This window comes from Lepisma saccharinum, chromosome 10 (assembly GCF_977018435.1).
Source record: "Lepisma saccharinum chromosome 10, izLepSacc3.1, whole genome shotgun sequence".
Lineage (NCBI taxonomy): Eukaryota > Metazoa > Arthropoda > Insecta > Zygentoma > Lepismatidae > Lepisma > Lepisma saccharinum.
Genome location: NC_139238.1, coordinates 72,708,594 through 72,729,404, shown reverse-complemented (window position 1 = coordinate 72,729,404; position 20,811 = coordinate 72,708,594). Strand labels below are relative to the sequence as shown.

Here is a 20,811-nt window from a genome sequence, read left to right as displayed (position 1 = left end):
CATCGGACGTCTGCAAGCATGTCAAACACAGACTGAAGTCATGGCGACTGTTCCAAGACGCAGTAGATGTTGATGGTAGGCCAGAACAAGGTTGTCAATGAGTAACAACGCCACAACGGGGCCGATATCAAAACTGCACGACGAAACCGGAGTTTCTCTCGCCAAACTGTATACTGGAGACTCAGGACAGCTGGTCTCCATTTTTGTCTCGCTTAATCCAGTGCACAGAAGGGTCCGTTTACAGTGGAGTCAGATTCCTCGAAATTGAACCCTGAACGAACGGAGGAGGAACGTGCTCTTTCACAGATCAGTTCAGATTCAGCTTGCAAAATGATTCCCGTCGCACATTCATCTGAAGAGAACCTCGATCACGATTGAATCCAAGGAATATCGTGGAAAGGGATCAGTTTTGTCGAGATGGAATACTGACTCAATGGAAGTATAGATCTGGACGTCTCTGCTGGAGGTACTCTTACTGCCCAGAGGCACAGAAACGTGTTTGTCCAACAAGTGACTGAGGATGAGCGAAGGAACGCTTACTTTCAGCAGGATGGAGCCAAGCCGAATACAGCATGTTCAACGATCACGCGCATTGAGTCAGTGTTCCCGCCTGATCGCGTCATCAGCCGTGGCACGAACCAACCTTGGCCACCTCGTTCTCCAGATTTATAACCCTGTGATTTCTTCTTGTGGGGAGATATAAAGGGACAGGTGTATAGCAACAACCCTCACACACTCGAAGAACTCCAGAACAACATTATCACAGCTATCCAGGCCATCACGCAGGATATCCTTGCCCGTGCTTTTTAGAACATGCGGTATCGTCTGCACACGTGCATCGAGGTCAATGGAGGACATTTCCAGCACCTCCTTGGTTTGGTTTGAGTTGCTGTTTTAAGTCCACTTTATGCACAGTAAGGCTAATCGGTACTGGACCTACAGTTTAAAGTAGGATCCGAACCACTTGTGCCTCCGCCGGGTATCGAACAAGGGACCTCTTTCATTACAAGGCAATGACGCTACCACTGCGCCATGGGGGAGGCCCTCCAGCACCTCCTCTAGGTAGGTTGTTGTCACACTGTACTGTATTTACAGAGATGTTTCATTCATTTACGTTTATGTCAAGTTGTCTAAACTGCATGGCACTGATATCCTGGACTGTTCTCTACCCCGCTCTTCTCTTCGGTGTACCAGGGTTGCCTACATGCAAGGACCACATTTTCCACGGGGCCTCTTTTAACAGACTCACCCAGTACTAAAAGTAAAAGAAAGCCTAGTATAAAGAAAATCCACGGCTCTTCTAAAACTAAAGCTTTCACGACACTCAAGGTTGCGAACTGAATGCACATGTATTTAGAATATTGTATAGCGTATGAAACGCTGTTGGTCAAAAATTAGAATTAACTTGTGCAGTCTTACGAAAATATTATTTCTTACAACGTTGGTCTTCATTCTATTTGTACAAGAGTTTTAAACACCACCACTGTGTCAATAATACATGCAATTACATAAGAAATAACTCTCCGCTGACCCCCACCGCCACCTGTGCGCACGGTTTCAACAGCTCCGAGACACGTGGAACTTTAATTGTAAATTCAACTTTCGAATATTTATGATTTGGGGTTTATACAGTATATCTAAATTATCCATCTATTTATGTTAGAATTGCAGCGTGATGTTATAAAGAAGATAGTATATTACGGCTGGTATTTTGTTATATACTTGTAAATCAGGATATTGTGCATAATTCACTTTCTGTTACAACATTATAAATTAGAATACTATACGCTATCACTGAAATACAACGTCAGTCTTATCTTCAAGGTAGACATGTAATTATGCATATTACCATTAAAGCGTTTTCTTCATTAAAGCCAGACGGTTTCCCTGAACGTGGAGAATCACTCGAGTGAAAATTGCTTCCTCTGTTTGAAAGACAAAACGATCTTCTTCTCCTGCTTTAAGCTTTACATGTTGGCAGTCTCCCCATACACGGCACAAATGTTTTCAGTCTCCTCCGCTGCCTTTGCTGCTCTGTTAAACCCACACAGAAGAATATGTTGGAAGTGTACGTCTTTTTGCACCTGACGCTTATTGTTCTCTAGCCCAAAAATAACACTGTCTTCCTTCAAACCTGCAAATTCAATGTGTATTCACAAGCATAACAATGCCACTCCAATTGATGAACATTAAAGGGGCAATTGCTCCTCTGTGCCTCTCCTGCAGATGACCTTGGCCGTTAATGATTGCCCCCCCCCCTCATTTGCCCCTAATAGGGTGCAAATAATATCACGGGTCGCCAAGGCATTCTCTCTTTCTCGTCTTTTTTCATTGTATCATTCGGCGCTCATGGCCGACCCCTAGCTATGGCTCTGAACTTGACGAAAATGAGAAAAACAGGAATTGCGAGCAAAGCGAGCAAGAAAATTTTACGACATGTATTTTTATTTGCATAAAATTTGAAATCGAGGGAGGTAATTGCTACTCTGTGCATCCCCTGCAGGTGCCCTTCGCCATCAATGTTTGCCCCCCTTGTCCCCTAAGAATTGACTTCCGTCGAAGGTTTGGGGGCAATGCCCCTTGCCCCCCTGTTGTTGCGCCACTGGCCAGGCTTCCGGTATTTTAAAATAACATCATGAGTAGAGACCGGATTTTAAAGGGGAAAATTTTACTCTAAAAAGAACCAAAAAATGGAAATATTATTGCCAAAAAAGGACATGAAAAATGACTACGGTTTATTATTTTAAATGAAAACACAATATATCAAAAGGGATACATTAAATTTAATATACTTTACCTTATGAAGTAAAGTAAAAAATGCAGGAAATTTAATGCATCCCTTTTTTATATGAATGGTATATATCAGTGGTTTCCAACTTCAAAAGGTCCGAGAGCCAAAATTATATCCAGCAGTTGATTGGCGGGCCGCATTTTGGGGGGGGATTAAAAATTACAAGAATTGTAAGTACTGAACTGAGAAAGTAGTACTTCCTTTTGCATGAGCTAAATTTATAAAGGCATTAAAAACAATGGAATCACAAATCAAAATTGTATAATTACAATTTATTTCACAAAAACCTAATACTTATGGATGAATTAAAAGAAATGAAATACACACCATACAAATAAGAATCCTTCATAGTAAGTGTTCAATGTAAAAATTGAGGCCCATCTGCTTATTTTATTAAAGTTGGAATGTCCACTTCAATTTCTGTATTTGAAAGTCTCTGAAGGTGAAGCAGTGAAGAATCTACCAATCGACTTCTGTAGCGGTTCTTGATGAACTTCATTGAAGAAAAAAACCTTTCACACGTGTATGTGCTGCCGAACATCCATGTCATTCTTTGTCCAAAACTACGAAGGTTTGGAAAGCATTCGTTTGAAAGGAATTTGGAAAACTCGGGCCCCTTTTCTTGGCTAGTTTGAAGGAACACATCGCCTTGCAAATCACACAATTCAAGTTGGAGAGAAGCTTCTTGTTCTTCGATGTTAACGCCAAGAGGATTGCTAAATAGCTGAGAAAAAAGTCTGGTTGGCTGCAACAAATCCTAGTTACAGCAACCAAATCCCTTGTTTGTTATACGCGAGCAAAACGTGAAGGTTCAGAGTACAAAATTATTTGATTGACTTAATCTTGTTCATCCAACCAAATCATCCGTTTGTTGTATCTAATTGGGTCCAGTTCTCTGAACAAGATGCTTGGTACCATGAACCAAATCAACTTGTTGGCCGGTAAGGTTATTTTGTTAGAATTATTATTATTAAAAATATTAAAAAGCGTGAAATCCTGGGGACAGGGGAGGATTCCCCCCACAAACAATTTTGTCCTGCAAAAATACAGTTGATAAACAAACTGGTTTGTTAGTTTATGAATACCTGATGTGTATGTTCTTGTGTATATACACATATGTATATAATAATACACAGATACTTATACATATCAGGTATTTGTAAAGTAGCAAACCATTTCCTATACCAATAATAATTCTCTCACACACACATGAATATGTATTTGTGTGAATTAAGTTTTTCCCCCTCCTTCACCAGTCTTTAATGATTTCTTTCCATCTTGAAGTAAAGTAATTTCCTGTTAATTACAGCGGCATTCTGGTGCAAAGGGAACATGGAAGGCCCCCATACATTTCCTTTTTATTTTCGAAAGTGGAGATGTGATCAGAACCATGCTGGAGCTTCCTTTACACCCCCCGTGATATGAAGGTGGATGTGTGCCATAGCTGCTTGTACTAGGACATCAAAAAATTTCCTCCCAAAATCACATATCCTGATAACCAAAACCAGGTGTCCTGTATGGTAGTCGGACATCCTGCCGACTGGACCATGTTAAACAAGACCACCGGTTACAGTGGACATAGGAAATCTACACTTAATGCTCTGTACTTAGCTAAAATAAAAATGGAACTTTATTTTTGAGACACTGCCTTGTGAATGTTGCACAGACAGATTGCAATTTCATTATATTTTTTTGCATTATATTTCGTAAAGGCATATTCACCATAGCTACAAAATCTATACGGTATATTCCATTTCTTCACACTGACATTATAGACAACAAATAATAGCTTAAAGTGTTATTAACCCTAGAACACTAGCACGTTCACTACACTAGTTAGAGTGTAACTAGCACTACATAAATTTTACTTACAGGAAGCAATCTATTTTCAACACAACCTCTACATCATGAAAACAGTGTGACGATTCCTTTTGAAAATCAACTTGTGTATATTCCTTATAGTGGGGTTTTATTCTTCATTTTTAAAAGTATAAACATGGTTTTATTAATTCTAGTTTTTTGGACTTTTAACCACTGGTAAGCTATAAGGAAGAATGGTTTTATTAAACATATAATATTTTAAAAGAATGTCTTGATTGTCAAGCCAATATGTACATTAAGAATGAAGGTGAAAAGTTCAAACAATGAAAATTAAACAAAAAAAATATTCATAACACTGTAAATAAGGAACGAATGCAATATTGTAATACTGCAAGAAAATAGTACATGCTTCTAAACTTTTTTTTCAAAACCTAACTATCAAAGTCGAATTTACGAATGTCAAAATTATGTGAAAGATTTTCTAGTCTTACTACAGCTACGCAAAATTGACATTACACAACATAACACACAAAATCAAGATGATCAGCACTTACCTTCTCCTTATGTCTGACAGACTGGTCGAGGCACTGCTAGGTGGAGGGACGTGTATGTGAGAGGTAGGGAAGGGAATTGAGGGAACACCACATGTACATTTTACGTACACTAGTGTTCTAGGGTTAAACCATTCGATATATGGAAAAAATATAAATCAGCCCTATTGTTGTGTTCAAAGATAAAATGCAGGTCACCCTTTGTCACAGGCAGAGTGGTGCGGTTGTTTGCAATGGAAAGAGCCAACATGTGGTCGGAAAGTTATTAAATGTTAAGAAGGTGGGTTGTTTTGGTTATTTTTGTGTGAACTTGTGCTTGTTTATATTTCATGATGGGTTTTGGAGCAGCTGTAGCCAAGTACTGTAGTGCGAAGCACATGACAAAGTGTCATCAGCTCACAGAGCTATCACATCACACACAATACATACACAATGGTGTCTCGCATAATGAACGCAATCCATTCCAGAACAGCATGTGTTAAGTGGCACACTGTGTTAAACCAGTTTACTACAGGAATCATTTTAGTCTGTTCCCAAGCCAGGTTCAAGACCTGGAAACATGATAAAAAAACTAGTAGAGGAAATACAGAACACACCACCAAGGCAAGAATGTTGAAAATGCTATGGATTTACCAAATTATGTTGAAAATGCTATGGATTTACCAAATTATAAGTTGTAGAAAATACAGTATGTACTGTACAATAGTTCTAGCCTGTGTGCACACGTTTGTTATGTGGGAAGTTCACTGTGTGAGCAACCTCTGTGTTTTTAACATGCATCGTAATATTCAATGAATGTTAGAGAGAAAGGGGGGGAAAGTATGAATACTTCTTTAATGATATGAAGTTTCTCAATATATTTAAATTTGGATTTTCCTCCACCATTAAACTACTCAAGTGCAGAAATATACAAAAAAATATTAACGTTACAACAGTTGCACTAAATTGCTGTAAAAAGTAGTCGAACTACAATTAAAAAAAACATTTTAATATTATATCATCATTGATATATGCATGAGAAAAAATTAAGGCACATATTAGTGTTCCAAAATGTCTGCGAAACTTGCATGCATTTTAGAAACTTCTTTTACACGTGTGAGCACAAGCAGTTAAATAGGTGCCACAATGCTTAAAAAAAACATACCACACAAGCAGTTTAAGGGTACCAAAATTCTTCTTGCACATGTAGCAATTAAACATATTGATATGGAACAATAATATTTTTATTAGGAATAATCAAGTATCATGATTTTTTTGTGTTCATACCCACACATACACTACATATTAAAACTTTTTTGTTCACATATAAAAAGTTCTTCTGTATTAGATTTCTGGAGACATTCAAAGGATGAAGTACAAGAGTTGTTAACGTAAATATTCATTCAATGTTGCATATCCTCCTGAATCGAAACATGTCTGGTTACTTTTTCAGCTGGCAATCCATCAAAATAGGAATTAAAAATATCCTCGACTGTTTGAAACAGATAGTGCTCTCCAGTGGATTCACGGGAGGTGTTATTTGCTAGGAAAGAAAAATATAATAAATAACAGAGTTAGCTGGTTGGTTGGTTGGTTGGTTCACCACATCAATTAGAATTATAAAATTCTATGACCATCAAACATGTTGAAAAACATTCTGAACTTACAGGTAAAGAAATATTTGCTGCAGAATGTATTGTCAAAATAACAGTCTGTAAAGTATAGACAGTGGTTCGAATCCCAGTTAGGGATAGTCCCAGTTAGCCCATGTGGAATTTGCATCTTTTTTGTATTTATTTAACCAAAACTGTTTTCAAATTATCCTCTTTCATTTGTATGCATGAGTGTTGCTCGGCAAATTAACCATTACTATTTCATTGATTTTTTTTCTCTTGCAGCCTGAGTGTTTTTAAGCTGGGTTTTCACCTGGTGGTTGCAGTGTTTGTCAGCAGCTTGTTTGGCATGTTGTTTAAATTTTGTTCCTTGAAGGTCTCATTGTCTAAAACAAAGAATAAACACGTTTGGGGAAAATTTGCTTGGGAATACTCGTATATCACACTCAGTGTCAGGAAAGCCCCCCACTTTTTATCACTTTTGCTCCCCACTATGCTAAACCTTATCTATACTGTCTTTGACCCCCCCCGTTTTGGCACCTTGCTCCCCTGGTTTTGGAACCCAATTGCCACCACTGATCACACTGTACATATTGCTTGCATTGTAGCTTCTTTCTTATAACTTACAGTTATTACAAGCAAATGAACATATTTCTTGTCGTGAAGTTTGGAGACAACACACACACACACACGTGTGTGAGACACTTACATTGAAATAAATGTGTTAATGCTTGCAATTACAAAGTTGTAAGAAGGATGGTTGAATAAGTTCTAAAAGTAACACAATTTGTGCAATACCACCCATGAGAGGGAAATTAAAGTTACTCTCTCTCTCTCTCTCTCTCTCTCTCTCTCTCTGATTGTTAAATAGAATAGGAAAAATATGTGCTTATTTATCTTGTGCTTTATGATTGGTAATGATGTATGAACATCATGCTTTGAATCTGAAAATATGGTTCCAATAGGGTACTTAGGCAATTCATTCCCAACATTTTATCAAAGTAAAATTTGAAATAAAAAATAAAAATATCATATTCTCGATAAACACAAAGACTTAATATTATGTAGGCCCGCTGGTAGTTTCCGATTAAGGTATTTTGTCCACTGTACAACTATTCATGAATATTTATGTAATTACCTGAGGCATCAAAAAGTTTTGCCTGTTGATGTATCATTTGTTTAATAATGAAAAGATTGAAACATTGATCATACATATAGTTTGCTTGTAATGTCCTCTACTCAGAGTTACACTTACACATAGTTCCCATCTCGTTCGATGCGTCTGAGCGAGTGTTCTACCTGGGCCTCAAAAGAAGTTTGGAAAAATTGTACAGAACGCTCCCTGTCCCACCGTTTACCAATGTGATAACATTATGAAACTATTACATCATAAAAATATAGTCAGGAAATATCGTTTGGTCAATAAGAAATAGCAATGGACATACTGTATACACCAGCAAAAAATAGGAAAATGAAGCTTCTGGGAAAGATAGATATGTGTAGCACCCAAATAACAAGAAACCAAATCAACAACAGAAAAGCATAAATGTTTGATATGTACAAAGTATTGAGCAGTTTAAATTGTTTATAAATCTTTCAACTTATTCCCTTACAAATAAATGAGATAAGTGCTTACCAATATACGTACATCCCAGTTTGTGATGTATCACTGCCTAATGCTCCAGGTATTGTGGCAATGCTTTAGCACCTCTGGACATGGTTCATTGCTTTGGCCAGCCAGGACTTACTGTTTTATTGGTTGTCTATAAGATATACAGAAAACAAGGAAATATTAATCTACAGATTCCACTCCAATACATTTCTGAACTTCAGTAATGATACAAATAAATTTAAAATATTTTTTTTGGCTAAGCTCATAATTTCATTGATTCCTGTCATATTAATTCTTGAGTATTTCTCAGCAATTTAAATAAAGCTAAATATATGCTAGAATGAATGAAAGTTTTTAAGTAAGCTAATCGAGAATACACAGGAGTAGGTTAAGTGATTAGGCTTAGCCTTCCCCCTCTCCCCAAATTACATTTAATTCATGTATAAATTTATGATTTTATTATGATTTGATTCACACGTTTCAAGCACAAATTATGCAGCTCCATTGTGCAAGAAACATACCATTTCGGAATACATTCTAACTACCATAACACCATAACTTTAAAACTTCTGACATCACCTTTATGTAGTATATGTGTATGTGTGTGTGGGGGGGTTGCACAACAAATTGTCAAACTTGACTAGCTACTTTCACAATTTAACTGCTTAATACACTAATCATAGGGATTTTTCACAGATTATATATATACGCGTATATATATATATATATTTGTAAAAGTCACACTGAAACTAACAACCAGAGCAAACAAGTGTGATTGTTCATGCAAACCATAAGTAACTACATTACTTATGAACAAAAACTGAACTTGTATCCAAGTGCCTAACCTAATCATCATTACGATTAAGAAATAAAACTTTTGTGGTGAAGACCAAAGGAAATACCACTTTCGAACCACAGTGGGTTTTTTTTTTTTACAATTTACCCCTTACAATTGCATTTGTATCCGTACGTGTATACATTTTCATCATCCCAGTGACTTTCGTCTATTGCCCCCCCCCAAAAGGAAGAAATTCAGAAACTGCTATTTGCATAATTTTGTGCGCCTCTTGCATTTGATGCCTTTCTTTACACTCCTGGCAACCCTGCGCTACCAGGTATTATCATTGCTTCAGCTGTGTTCATGTCGCTTACTTCTGATTTTAATTCCGTGCTAAGATCACGGACGTAAGGAGGGAGAACATCTAATTTCTAATCACCTTACTATTCACTTCTCACCTGGCAACCATTTTTGTGGCAAAAACTTGGCAATATCTGAATAGGCACAGGGAACATAATGGCATACTATCATGATGCACCATTTCCATGCGCACAATATTAAAATACTTATTTTGTGGAATGTTGATGAGTGAAAGAATAAAAATGCAATGAAAATTTCAAAACTTCATTTCACGCTGTTTGACCTTTTTAACATAACAATGTGTTTAACCCTCTGGACCCTCTGAAGAAAATGAAATATTTTTTGCATGTTCCCTTGCTTTTAGCCTGCAGAAATGTGTTATTGTGAAGAAAAGTACACTTGTTACTTTAACATGAAGCAGAACAGCCTGAAAGTTTCATGTAAGTGAATGTAGCACCCAACACGACATGTCACAACAGCAGTTATAATATTACATTGTTAGGTTAGGAGTGTTAGGTATGGGGCTGATAGCAATTTTCGATGTGTTCTTTAGCTATTTGAGTGGGCACACAACTGGTTTTACTCATAAAAACTGGCGAAATAACTTCGCCATGGCAAGTTCTTACTTACGCTGACCATATTTTGGGATTAAATGTCTCAGCTATATGTGTTTTCCGCATGTTTAAACCAATTTTATATTACATAAATGGTCGAAATCTGTCGTTTAAAAGAAAACACAAAGTAATTCTCGATGGAGTACAGTGAGACAACGGACCCCATAATGTAACAAGGTGCAATATACGATAGAAACCAACACGGTACACGTTGCATTGCTACGCTAGTGGCTTACAATCAAAAGGTAAATTGTTATAAAAATTATATTAATTGTTGGGAAAATGCCTGGCCCAGATCATGTAACCCGAGGATCAAACACAGGTCGACCGTATGGTAGTGAAGATGCTATATTGACTGAGCTATTGGGCATGTGTTAACATAAAACACGCTTGCACCACTTGTAATGTATTGTAGCTATTTTATATTCAGCATGATCAGATAGATATTACATATTTACTACGTACATAAGAATTACAAATTAAGATACGAGACAAAACCACCTGAAAATTTTGCATTGAACTTCTACGCCTGTATTTATACATTTCTCTGATTTACACTTCCTACTTAACATATTTAACATCAATACTGTTACACTTACCAGCAAATGTACGTATCACTGTTTCAAATCTCCACAACTTTAAAGTACTCGAAGCGAACGGGTTCGCAGATCCGCCATCTTTGCTCTTGTCACACTTGCCAGTACGAGTATCACGTTGTTTTTGTTCACGGAACAAAATATTTCTTTCAATGTAATGGACAATGTTTCAATGGACAAAAGTAATGTCAAACTCATATGTTTGTTAAGAGAACTCAACCAAATGGTTTATGTAAACAGTCACTCTGTAGGTGAAACGAAACCTTGTTTGACCATAAGAAATTTTGTGGAACAAAAATATATTTTGCATCTGGAACTAATTCGTTCTTTCAGTGTAGTCAAACTAATCCATTATTTCTTTAATATTTGCACTGAATTAAAAAATGTCCAGTGTTTCTTCATCATCTGCTAGTAGCCGCCCAACTTGGAAAATGGACCAGATTATTCCTCTCCAAAGTAACGTTGAAAATCTTCAGTTTATCACGAAACCCATCTATGTTTCCCATTAAATCTGACACCAGCTGGTTTCCTTCCTGCAGTTTCAAGTTCAGTTCGTTCAGATGACCTGTGATATCTGTTATATACGCCAGTTGTTTAAGGAAGTCCATTCTCTGAAACTGTTCCTTCAGTAAAATTAGAACGTACTTTAATAAAAATAAATAAAATTAATGTATTTTGCAAACTGGCTTCGCGGGCCGCAAAAAAAAGGCATCGCGGGCCGCCAGTTGGAAACCCCTGGTATATATTGTGTTTTCATTTAAAATAATAATTTTAGTGGAGTGCAGCTTGAAACAGCTTACCGCGTTTACTGTCACACAGTAAAATTAACACTATTCTAAAAAACTTCACAATAAAAGTCTAAATCTAGCAGAGAAGTACACTGTCAAGTTTCAAGTCAATAGGCTTACATCGCGTTTCTTACTGCTTAAGCCCAGATCGCATTGTTGCAACAATAGCTTCAAACATAATCCCATCACTCATGGAGGAAAGGTAGGGTAGAAGGAACTTCTTCTTTCTATCCCATTGTTGAATGTTTTGTTTCTGGAAAATACAGTCGGGCAAAGTTTTTGATATCTTGTCAGTAAAGGGACCAAGGAAATGTTTTTAAAAAAAGGGAAAAAGGAAATGTGGGCTGGAAAACTTTGTCAATAAAGTAGGGTGACAATATGTCCCGTTTTGACCGGGACAGTCCTGTTTTAGAATGGTGTCCCGTTGATATTATAAAAAATACACAATTTGTACGTTTTATAAAAATCTAGGAGTTATCTTGAAAAACAAGCCTAAATTTGAGAGCCATTTCATGATAAAAAAAAAATATTGCTTTGTGTGTATTCCGTTATTTGTAGAGTAGTGAATAAGCATGACCAAAAAGCGTACATGCAGTTTCAATACGGAAGTGCAACACAAATTTAAATTCCAGAGTCTTAACACAAACTCACAAGGCAAATTTCGTGTTGTGTGTCTGATGTGGGGTAAGGTTTCCGGGGAGATTTATAAACTGTTGGTGAAGAATAGAGGTGCTCTCAAGAAGAGTGGTTCTTCTGCTAAATACTTCTGGTGCTCTTCAATTTCAGTGTAGGACTAACGTCAAAGGTTGATGAGAAGGGGCCAGAAGCACTGTCTAAGTCATACCGAGATTGTATTAATAATTAACTCCTTTTGACAACGGGTGATCATATTTCACTTTTTGTTGATGTATCGCTTACGTGATCCATCCTTTAATAATAATAATACGTTAATTATAGCATTAATTTTTGAATTAGGCCTAACCGACTTTTCAGGAAGGGGGAGGAGGTATACTGATCTCCTTGGGATGTCCCGTTTTTGGGTCAAAATATTATGGTCACCCTATGTTTCAAAAAAAGGGGAAAAAACGGAATGTGGCCTGAAAAAAGAAATAAAAATATAAGTCAAAATCATGTATTTTTTTTTTGGTTGAAGATAATTGAAAAAAATATCAACACTGTTGCTATTTATTTCATGATTCGTGTTGAAAAATAAAAAAGACTTCCCCTTAAAATCCGGTCTGAAATCATGAGTTTCGATATATCGGTATTTTGGGGTGTAAGGGGTTGCCCTTCCATGTAGTGCACCCAATTGTCAACTTCACTTCCACTTAGTACACACCCTGGACTGAATTTTGCAGACTAACAAGGCTCTGGCGTTTGTACCTACGGCCAGTATGATCACTGTAGCACTGTAGGTGTGTTGTTCTGTGTTTTTTTCCTATGTGTGCTAAGTACCCCTTCGCAGCCTCAGCTTTTAACCTAAATAAGAATATTTTAGTCTTCCGACATTACTGTTATGTTATGTTAGTTGTATTTTAGTTATGCTAAGGGACTCGACCCCGTATAATATGAAGGGTGCAAAATAGTGCTGAAGCATTCAACATTTTAAGTTCAATCAATCAATCAATCGGAATTTTTACCAGAGCTCTAGTATGTAAAGGCAGATGGCCACAACGAAGAGACTGTGTTTAAATACATATTTGTTTTCTTTTGCAGAGCTGACTTGGACAAATTTCTTCTCGAGTTTCATCTTACAATTCCTCAACTTACAATTACGTCAGAATATGACGTCGATGCTCATGTTCTGTTGCTTCCAGTCAATGGAAGGGGGACAACGCACTCTGAATACTGTAAGTATGCTTGGATGCCATAGTATGGTTACATATATATATATCTCTCCTGTAACTGTAGCAAAAAGGGTGCATGGAGCATATTGGTAAAGACAGCTCAGTTCAGATAGTTCTCCTTTTCTGGGGCATTGATACAGTACACTTGTGATATTTATTTCTTGTAAGACCTTTTGTAACGTATTGATTGGCATTTCTTGCTTCTAGGGGTTTAGGCACAGTACTGTTTAGGCATTTCATCCCTGCAGAAGGTTTGCTACACTGTACTTCAGAGAATTCTTCCTTGCATGCAAATTGGTAGAGCATAGTTTGTAATAAATCTTGGGACAGCCCAGTTGAGACATTCCTTTCTTGTAGGAATATTGGTAGAGTACAGTCGAGACATTCCTCCCTTGCAGGAATATTGGTACAGCACAGTTGAGATATTATTCCCTTGCAAGAATATTGATACAGCACAGTTGAGATATTCCTTCCTTTCAGGAATACTTTTAGAGTACAGTTGAGACATTTCTCCCTTGCAGAATATTGGTGCAGCTCAGTTGAGATATTACTCCCTTGTAGGAATATTGATTCAGGAAAGTTGAGACATTCTGAGATATTCCTCCCTTGTAGCAACATTGGTACTGCAAATTTGAGATATTACTCCCTTGTAGGAATATTGTTAGAGTACAGTTGAGACATCCCTCAGTTGCAGGAATATTTGTACATCACAGTTGAGACATTTCTCCCTTGCAGGAATATTGGCACAGCAGAGTTCAAATATTACTCCCGTGCAGGAATATTGTTGGAGTGCAGTTGAGACATTCCTCCCTTGCAGTGATACTAGTACAGCACAGTCGAGATTCCCTTGTAGCAACATTGGTAGTGCAAAATTGAGATATTACTCCCTTGTAGGAATATTGTTAGAGAACAGTTGAGACATCCCTCAGTTGCAAGAACATTGTTAGAGCATAGTTGAGATATTCCCTTGCAGGAATATTTGTATATCACAGTTGAGACATTGCTCCCTTGCAGGAATATTGGTACAGTAAAGTTGAGACATTCCTCCCTTTCAGGAATATTGGTACAATACAGTCGGGACAGTAATACCATAGTAAATGAAGTAATATATTTGTGCAATTTTTCATCTGTAGATAATATAACAAGCCACACCGTGATGGAGGGTGATACTTTCGAGAAAGAAGGACGCACGTTCATAAATGTTACTCGCACCACAATCAACTTCGATATTGGAAACGGAACAATATATTTCGACAATCTGTTCAACGGAAACAAGGAATTAGGTAAGGTATATTGTGTTATAAGAGTTGCATGTAGTTCTTTGTCAATTAGAAGCAAATTTTTCAGGTACATATACAAATTTAAATAAGATATTTCAATGTTTAACGTCAAATAAATACTTAACTAAATGTGGGCTTAGATGTTGACGGTTTTAAATAATTCTCGTTAAAATTACATACTACGTACAGTCACGGACAATTCTGGGTTGTAATGAATGGACTGACTTTCAAGGGAATTATTACAACCCACCAGTGTCCGTGACTGTACAAGACAGCCTGAGCGGTATAGTTACAATAAAATTAGATTGTTCTGTATTTTACTTAGCTATTAAGAAAACTTCCAGTTACCATTTACTCTTTCCTGGACCAGACCCTAACTGGAAGTATCTGTATTTTTCTATTATATTATTATTGTATTATCATTCTAACCTATTTAATGTCTCTATTGAATTTCCAAGGCTGAGGGTGCAGTTATATGCATTTTGGAATATACACAGCAGTTGAAGGTCCTTGCACTTCTTACACATTCCAGTCTATTCACACATGTCAGGAAAGAACCACCCTATTGAAAAATCAATGGGATCGTTACAATCCAGAAGTGTCAGTGACTGTACACGAACCAGCAGGAAGGAAACCTTTCGTAGCTGACGCTATATCTCTCGCCACGAAAATATACCATTCAAGGTCAGAGCTTCCCCTTGCCTCCTCCACACCCTCCAGGGTTGACACACTTCTTCTAAGCTGCTCAGTAGACACTTCATGCGTTGTACGTATACGATTGATTTCGTCGGTTGAAATTGTTGCTTACTGGCAACACTGTAGGTGGGTGGCGTGACCTTGACTGGGCTGTTTTCGTGGCGAGAGCTCCAGGAGATGTTACCTGACGCAGAATAATGCAGGAAGTGCAAGATTCTCACGAATAAATTCTGGCCAGCAATCAGTGGCAGATCTTGACAGTATGTAGATACTTTTCTAATTTTTTTCTCTTAATATCTTAGGAAACGCCGTGAACAAATACTTCAACGAACATTTCCACGAGCTCCAACCGGAAGTGAAGCCAGTGGTAGAGGAAGCGATGGAACAGCTCTTCCAAGGAATGAGCAACAAAGTGACGCAGGCGTTCCCTTTCGACATGCTGCTTCCCGACGACTGAAACCAAAGTCAAAGACAAGGGAGAACCATTGCTACAAAATATTCCATGCGTGTGTGAGTGACTGTATTTATGCATATGCTACAAGGCAGCCAAAGAACTGTTTCAACATGTCGTTCATTAATGTAATACTGTGTACATGCTGTACGTGAGTGTTATTCATTGCCCAACAATAAACTACTTCAGTAAATGTTCTGTTATTTGTGTGTTCAGATACTAAAAGTTCCATTTTCAAACATGTGAACCGGCCTCCGTGGCGGAGTGGTTAGCATAGCGCTCTACGACGGCAGGGGTTCCGGGTTCGAACCCAGGCTTGGGAATGGGGGTTCTTTGTGAGTGTCCGTTCATCAATTTCATTATATCATCACTCATCTTCATCTTCGCGATTAGCCAAAAGTGGTAAAAAGCGAACTAGAATCAATCAATCAATCAGTTCGAACATGTGATTTACTGTCACACAAATACATACAGGGTGTCCGAAAATGAAATTCTGGGTTTTAATTCAAATTATTTTATTACATTCTGTATCATACATAAATGTAATGTATTTTATGGAAATACACTGTTCAAAGGTTCATTACCTGTAGTGCTATTTAATGTGTGTCTGCACCATTTATAGCTCTACAGACATCCAACCAATACTCCACTTCAGGGTCTCCCCGATTTCGTAGTGGTAACGTCATTGCCTTGTAATCAAGGGGTTCCGGGTTTGATACCCGGTTGAGGCTCATAGTGGTTTGGATCCCATTTCAAACTGTAGGTCCAGTCTCGATTAGCATATCTGCACAAAGTGGACTTAGAACAATATTTGAATGTACGATACTCCACTTCAGTCCACACTCGGGTTAGCATACACATATGTATAGGAACCTCATCTATCGTTGTGGTTATTCTTTGGGACAGGTGGCAAAGTAACTGCATTATTTTTATGACGCACAATATATTTTACGAAGCCGCAAAGGAAAAGAAATCCATCGTCGCCAAATCGGAACCTCGTGTGGCCAAGGAATAGGACCTGCTTTCGCTATTCATTTTCTTGGGAATCGGTTGCATGGCTTCTATGAACAACTTAGTCTGTACAGCTATGCGACATTGCTGCTATCTGATGAGGAATATGTGAAGTAAAATTTCCTTTTTGTCGCTTCACGATTATGCTCAAAACACCATTGTATGATGCAACAAAAATAACGTACTCGTGTTTGAAACTGCGTAGTTCTTTTTCGGACACCCTGTACATACATAATAGGACTTAACACGAACACATTAGTGGGGTTAAAATCTATAACATTTTGACTTCTATAACTGTTATGAGTATCGAGATCCTACACTAAAATATTTTAATATGTAAGTATCTTGGACAGTAAGGCACGTGTTGCATTGAACAAAAATCTGTTCAGGCTTTTCAAGACGTTCTGCTACCATTTGCTTGCCTCGGCTATGTTTTTTAAAGAATAAAATACGAAAATTCAACCAGGTTTAGAGCATAACTTGAGCTAAATTTCTTAATTTTGAAGGGGCACAAGGGTAAAAACCTGACAAAATCACGAATTTTGTAACCATGATAACTGTAGCAACATTAGAAAGGAGCTTGCATACTTTTGGAACAGAAGTTGCAAAAGGACCTTCTCTACCTAGCATGTCGTTACCCAGGCCCGTACCCAGGGGAGGAGCCATGGGGGCCATGCCCCCCCCCCCCCAGAGCCATGAAATTTTAAAAAGTGAACCTATAAAGAGTTACGAAAATAACATCGACGATTTTTCAAACTCGTAAAATTTCAATTTTGTCCTTGCATAAATGAATGTGTTTGATGTGTTGAATTGCAGTCTCCAGAAATCTGTAGTCTGCGATATTGGGTACTTTTAGTTCCATAACCATTGATGCAAGGCTACCAGCAGTGGCGGCGATTGGAAAGGTATGGTGGGCATTGGCTCCCATCCCCCAGTATTTCCACTTTTGCTTTTGCACTATGGCCTCTTAATGATAAGCCTTGTCTACCCAGACCCGTTGGAAGCACATAGTGGTTCGGATCCCACTTTAAACTGTAGGTCCAGTCCCAATTAGTCTATTTGTGCATAAAAGTGAACCTATAACAAAATTTAAACTCAAACTTGTCAACTAAGAGAAAGTAAATTGTCCTTCCCTCCAGCTTTGGCACCCAATCGCCGCTACAGGCTACCAGGTGAAAATGTATTTTTTTTTGTTAACCATAGCCATACGAAGGGTCGTAGCGGGCTATGGGTTACCTTACATTTAGAATTATTGCTAATGCGTATAATTTGATTTATAAATATATTATTTTCTAAACACATAATTATCGTGGTTGTTTAATGGTTCTGGTATAAGAAAATAAAGGAAATTTGAAAACATTTTTAATTTGCGAAACCCAGAACTATCAGAACACTCTCTCTCTCTCTCACACACACACACACACGGATCTGGCCCCTCCCTAAAAAAATCCTGGATACGGGCCTGTCGTCACCACATATTAGAACTCATTCTTGCAAGTGTGTTCAACGAGGCTATGCGATGTAGATCATCTGGTCCCGATATAGACATTTTTAAACGTTTTAAACAGTCCTGGAATAAGATTGATCAATCAGTTTACGAAAGTGCAATCAATAATGCAAGACTTGAAACAGTTTTGGCAGCATCGGGAGATGACAAGGACACTGTGACTCAATTTGCAGTTACCAGCTTGAGGCAACACAAGTCCGATATGATTACAGAGAATTTCTAGAGCTTGAAATTATCTTCTTGAGAGGTGTTCCTCCAAGTGGAATAAATACACTGTACGAGGGCCACTATTTATATTTTGAGCCTTGGCAACACTGATTGAAGTTAGGCGCGATTTGACGTTTGCACGGAATAGTCTGACATTATTGACCATAATGTACTTAAAATGTTTTGTCAATAGCTTGATTTGTGTTGTTTATGTTGCCTTGGAGATTGCGCGACAACAATAAAATGGAATTAACTCGTGAACATTTCATTTTCGTGCTATGATTTTTTACGATTTTCGACGTGGATTATCAAGACAATCAACTTACTTCCACATTTGGCGATCAAGCCCCATCCTTTGCCACTGTGAAACGCTGGTGTAACGAATTTAATCGTGGCCGCTATTCGCTCACCGACGAGATTCGCGAAGGTCGTCCAAAATCAGTTGTTGTTCAAGAAAACATTGATGCTGTGCAAAACCTAATACTGCAAGATCGTCATGTGACATACTGTGAGATTGAGGCAACCATAGGCATTAGTTCCACCAGCATATATAAAATATTACATGATCATTTAGCTGTGAGAAAGGTATGTTCTCGTTGGATCCCACACAATTTGACAAAAACTCAAAAAGACGCTCGCGTCAATTGGTGCAAACAAATGCTCAATAAATACAATCGTGGTGCTTCAAAAGACGTATATAAGATTGTAACAGGTGACGAATCATGGATATATGCATATGAGCCGGAACGTAAACAGCAGTCGACTGTATGGGTGTTTCAAGATGAACCCAATCGAACAAAAGTTGTTCGCGCTCGAAGCACATCGAAACAAATGGTCGCCTGTTTTTTCGGGAAAACTGGTCATGTGGCAACTGTGCCTTTAGAGGAACGTAGAACGGTTAACTCTGAATGGTACACAACAATTTGTTTGCCAGAGGTCTTCGGTCAAATACGGAAAACAAACAAACGCCGTCGGATCATTCTTCATCAAGACAATGCCAGCTCTCACACATCTCGTCTAACAACCGACTTTATGAACAGTCAAAAAATCGAATTGATGGGTCATCCGCCATACAGTCCTGATTTGGCACCCAATGACTTCTTCTTGTTCCCGAATGTCAAGAATAAATTGCGTGGACAACGATTTTCGTCGGCGGAAGACGCCGTTGATGCGTTCAAAAACCATATTATGGAGGTGTCTCAAGAAGATTGGAAAAACTGCTTTGACAAATGGTTCGAACGAATGCAAAAGTGTATTGACCATAAAGGAGAATACTTCGAAAAACAATAAAGCAGTTTTCAATGCCAAATTCCTGTGTTTTCATTGTTAGGCTCAAAATATAAATAGTGACCCTCGTATATCCCCTGGGGTTTTCCATCATGCTAGATGGATGGGAAAGGCATTGTATTCTTTTAAAATAAGGATTCAAACTCAATTCAAAAAATTCAATTCAAACTCTCCATGTTGGAAGAAAACGGATTGTGTAACATCTGCATTTTTCTCGTGTGTTTTTATCTGAGACCTTGGTTTACAGCTCATCTTCCTTTTTCAGCACCCTTTAATGACTTGAAACTACAGCAAAAACTGGTATCTCTAAAGTTGCCAGCAAGAAACGTGAAGGTCATCTGTGGTATTTAAGTGAGGAGCTTGTGCGTTTGGCCTTTTTTGATAAAACTGTGTCCACAAGTTCAAAAGAAGCTATGCTTCATTCCCTTAAAGAAAGGGATGGGGTCGAACCTCTTAAGCGTATCCAGCTGAGTGGCAAGAGTTCCTGTGATATGAAGATTGAAGATTTTGTGACAAAAAATACCATTAATTTCTTTGATCGCCTTAGTATCTCAAGAGATTTTGATCCTGAAAAATGGCATCTCAAAGATGACTATAAACAAGCAAGGGCAACAGTTAAACATTTAAGAGTTGTTAATGACAATGCTGAAAGGGATGTGGCACTTATGCAAGAGTATAATGCCCTTATCACTAAGAATGAAGACAAGAAATAATATTTATTACAAGTTGTGGAACAATATAGCCATCGCTATCCCGACAACAGAAAAAAAACAACTTAATCTCCCATGAATAAAGTCACAAGAAACACTGATTATGGTAATTTCAGCAGTAACAATGCATATTATTTCAAGTGGCAACAATGTTCTGTTATCTGTTACAGACCTAATTGATGTTGATAAAGATTTGCGTGTGGAATTTATCAAAATAATTAATACAGCAATATTTCTGCACAAATTGTAAAATGTAAAACATTGAATGTATTGAGCTACCCCTAAATATTAATTTAAAAGGTTGAAATTTTA

At 37.8% G+C, this 20,811-nt stretch overlaps 1 protein-coding gene and 1 long non-coding RNA gene across 2 annotated transcripts in view; one reads left to right on the top strand and one right to left on the bottom strand.

The window, feature by feature from the left end:
* The window catches only part of LOC145994379 (protein takeout-like), a 69,533-nt gene extending 53,563 nt beyond the window's left edge, over positions 1-15,970 (top strand). The window contains exons 4-6 of the mRNA XM_083130491.1: positions 13,220-13,353; positions 14,484-14,633; positions 15,629-15,970. Of these exons, the coding sequence (XP_082986617.1) occupies positions 13,220-13,353; positions 14,484-14,633; positions 15,629-15,783 (439 nt within the window). The 3' untranslated portion in view covers positions 15,784-15,970. The remainder of the gene's footprint in view (positions 1-13,219; positions 13,354-14,483; positions 14,634-15,628) is intronic.
* On the bottom strand, positions 6,437-10,795 carry LOC145994380 (uncharacterized). The gene is made up of 3 exons (XR_014442349.1): positions 10,719-10,795; positions 8,392-8,518; positions 6,437-6,685 (listed from the first exon to the last, which is right to left on the bottom strand). It is a non-coding gene; the product is annotated as an uncharacterized LOC145994380 (long non-coding RNA).
* Positions 15,971-20,811: the final 4,841 nt, after the last annotated feature.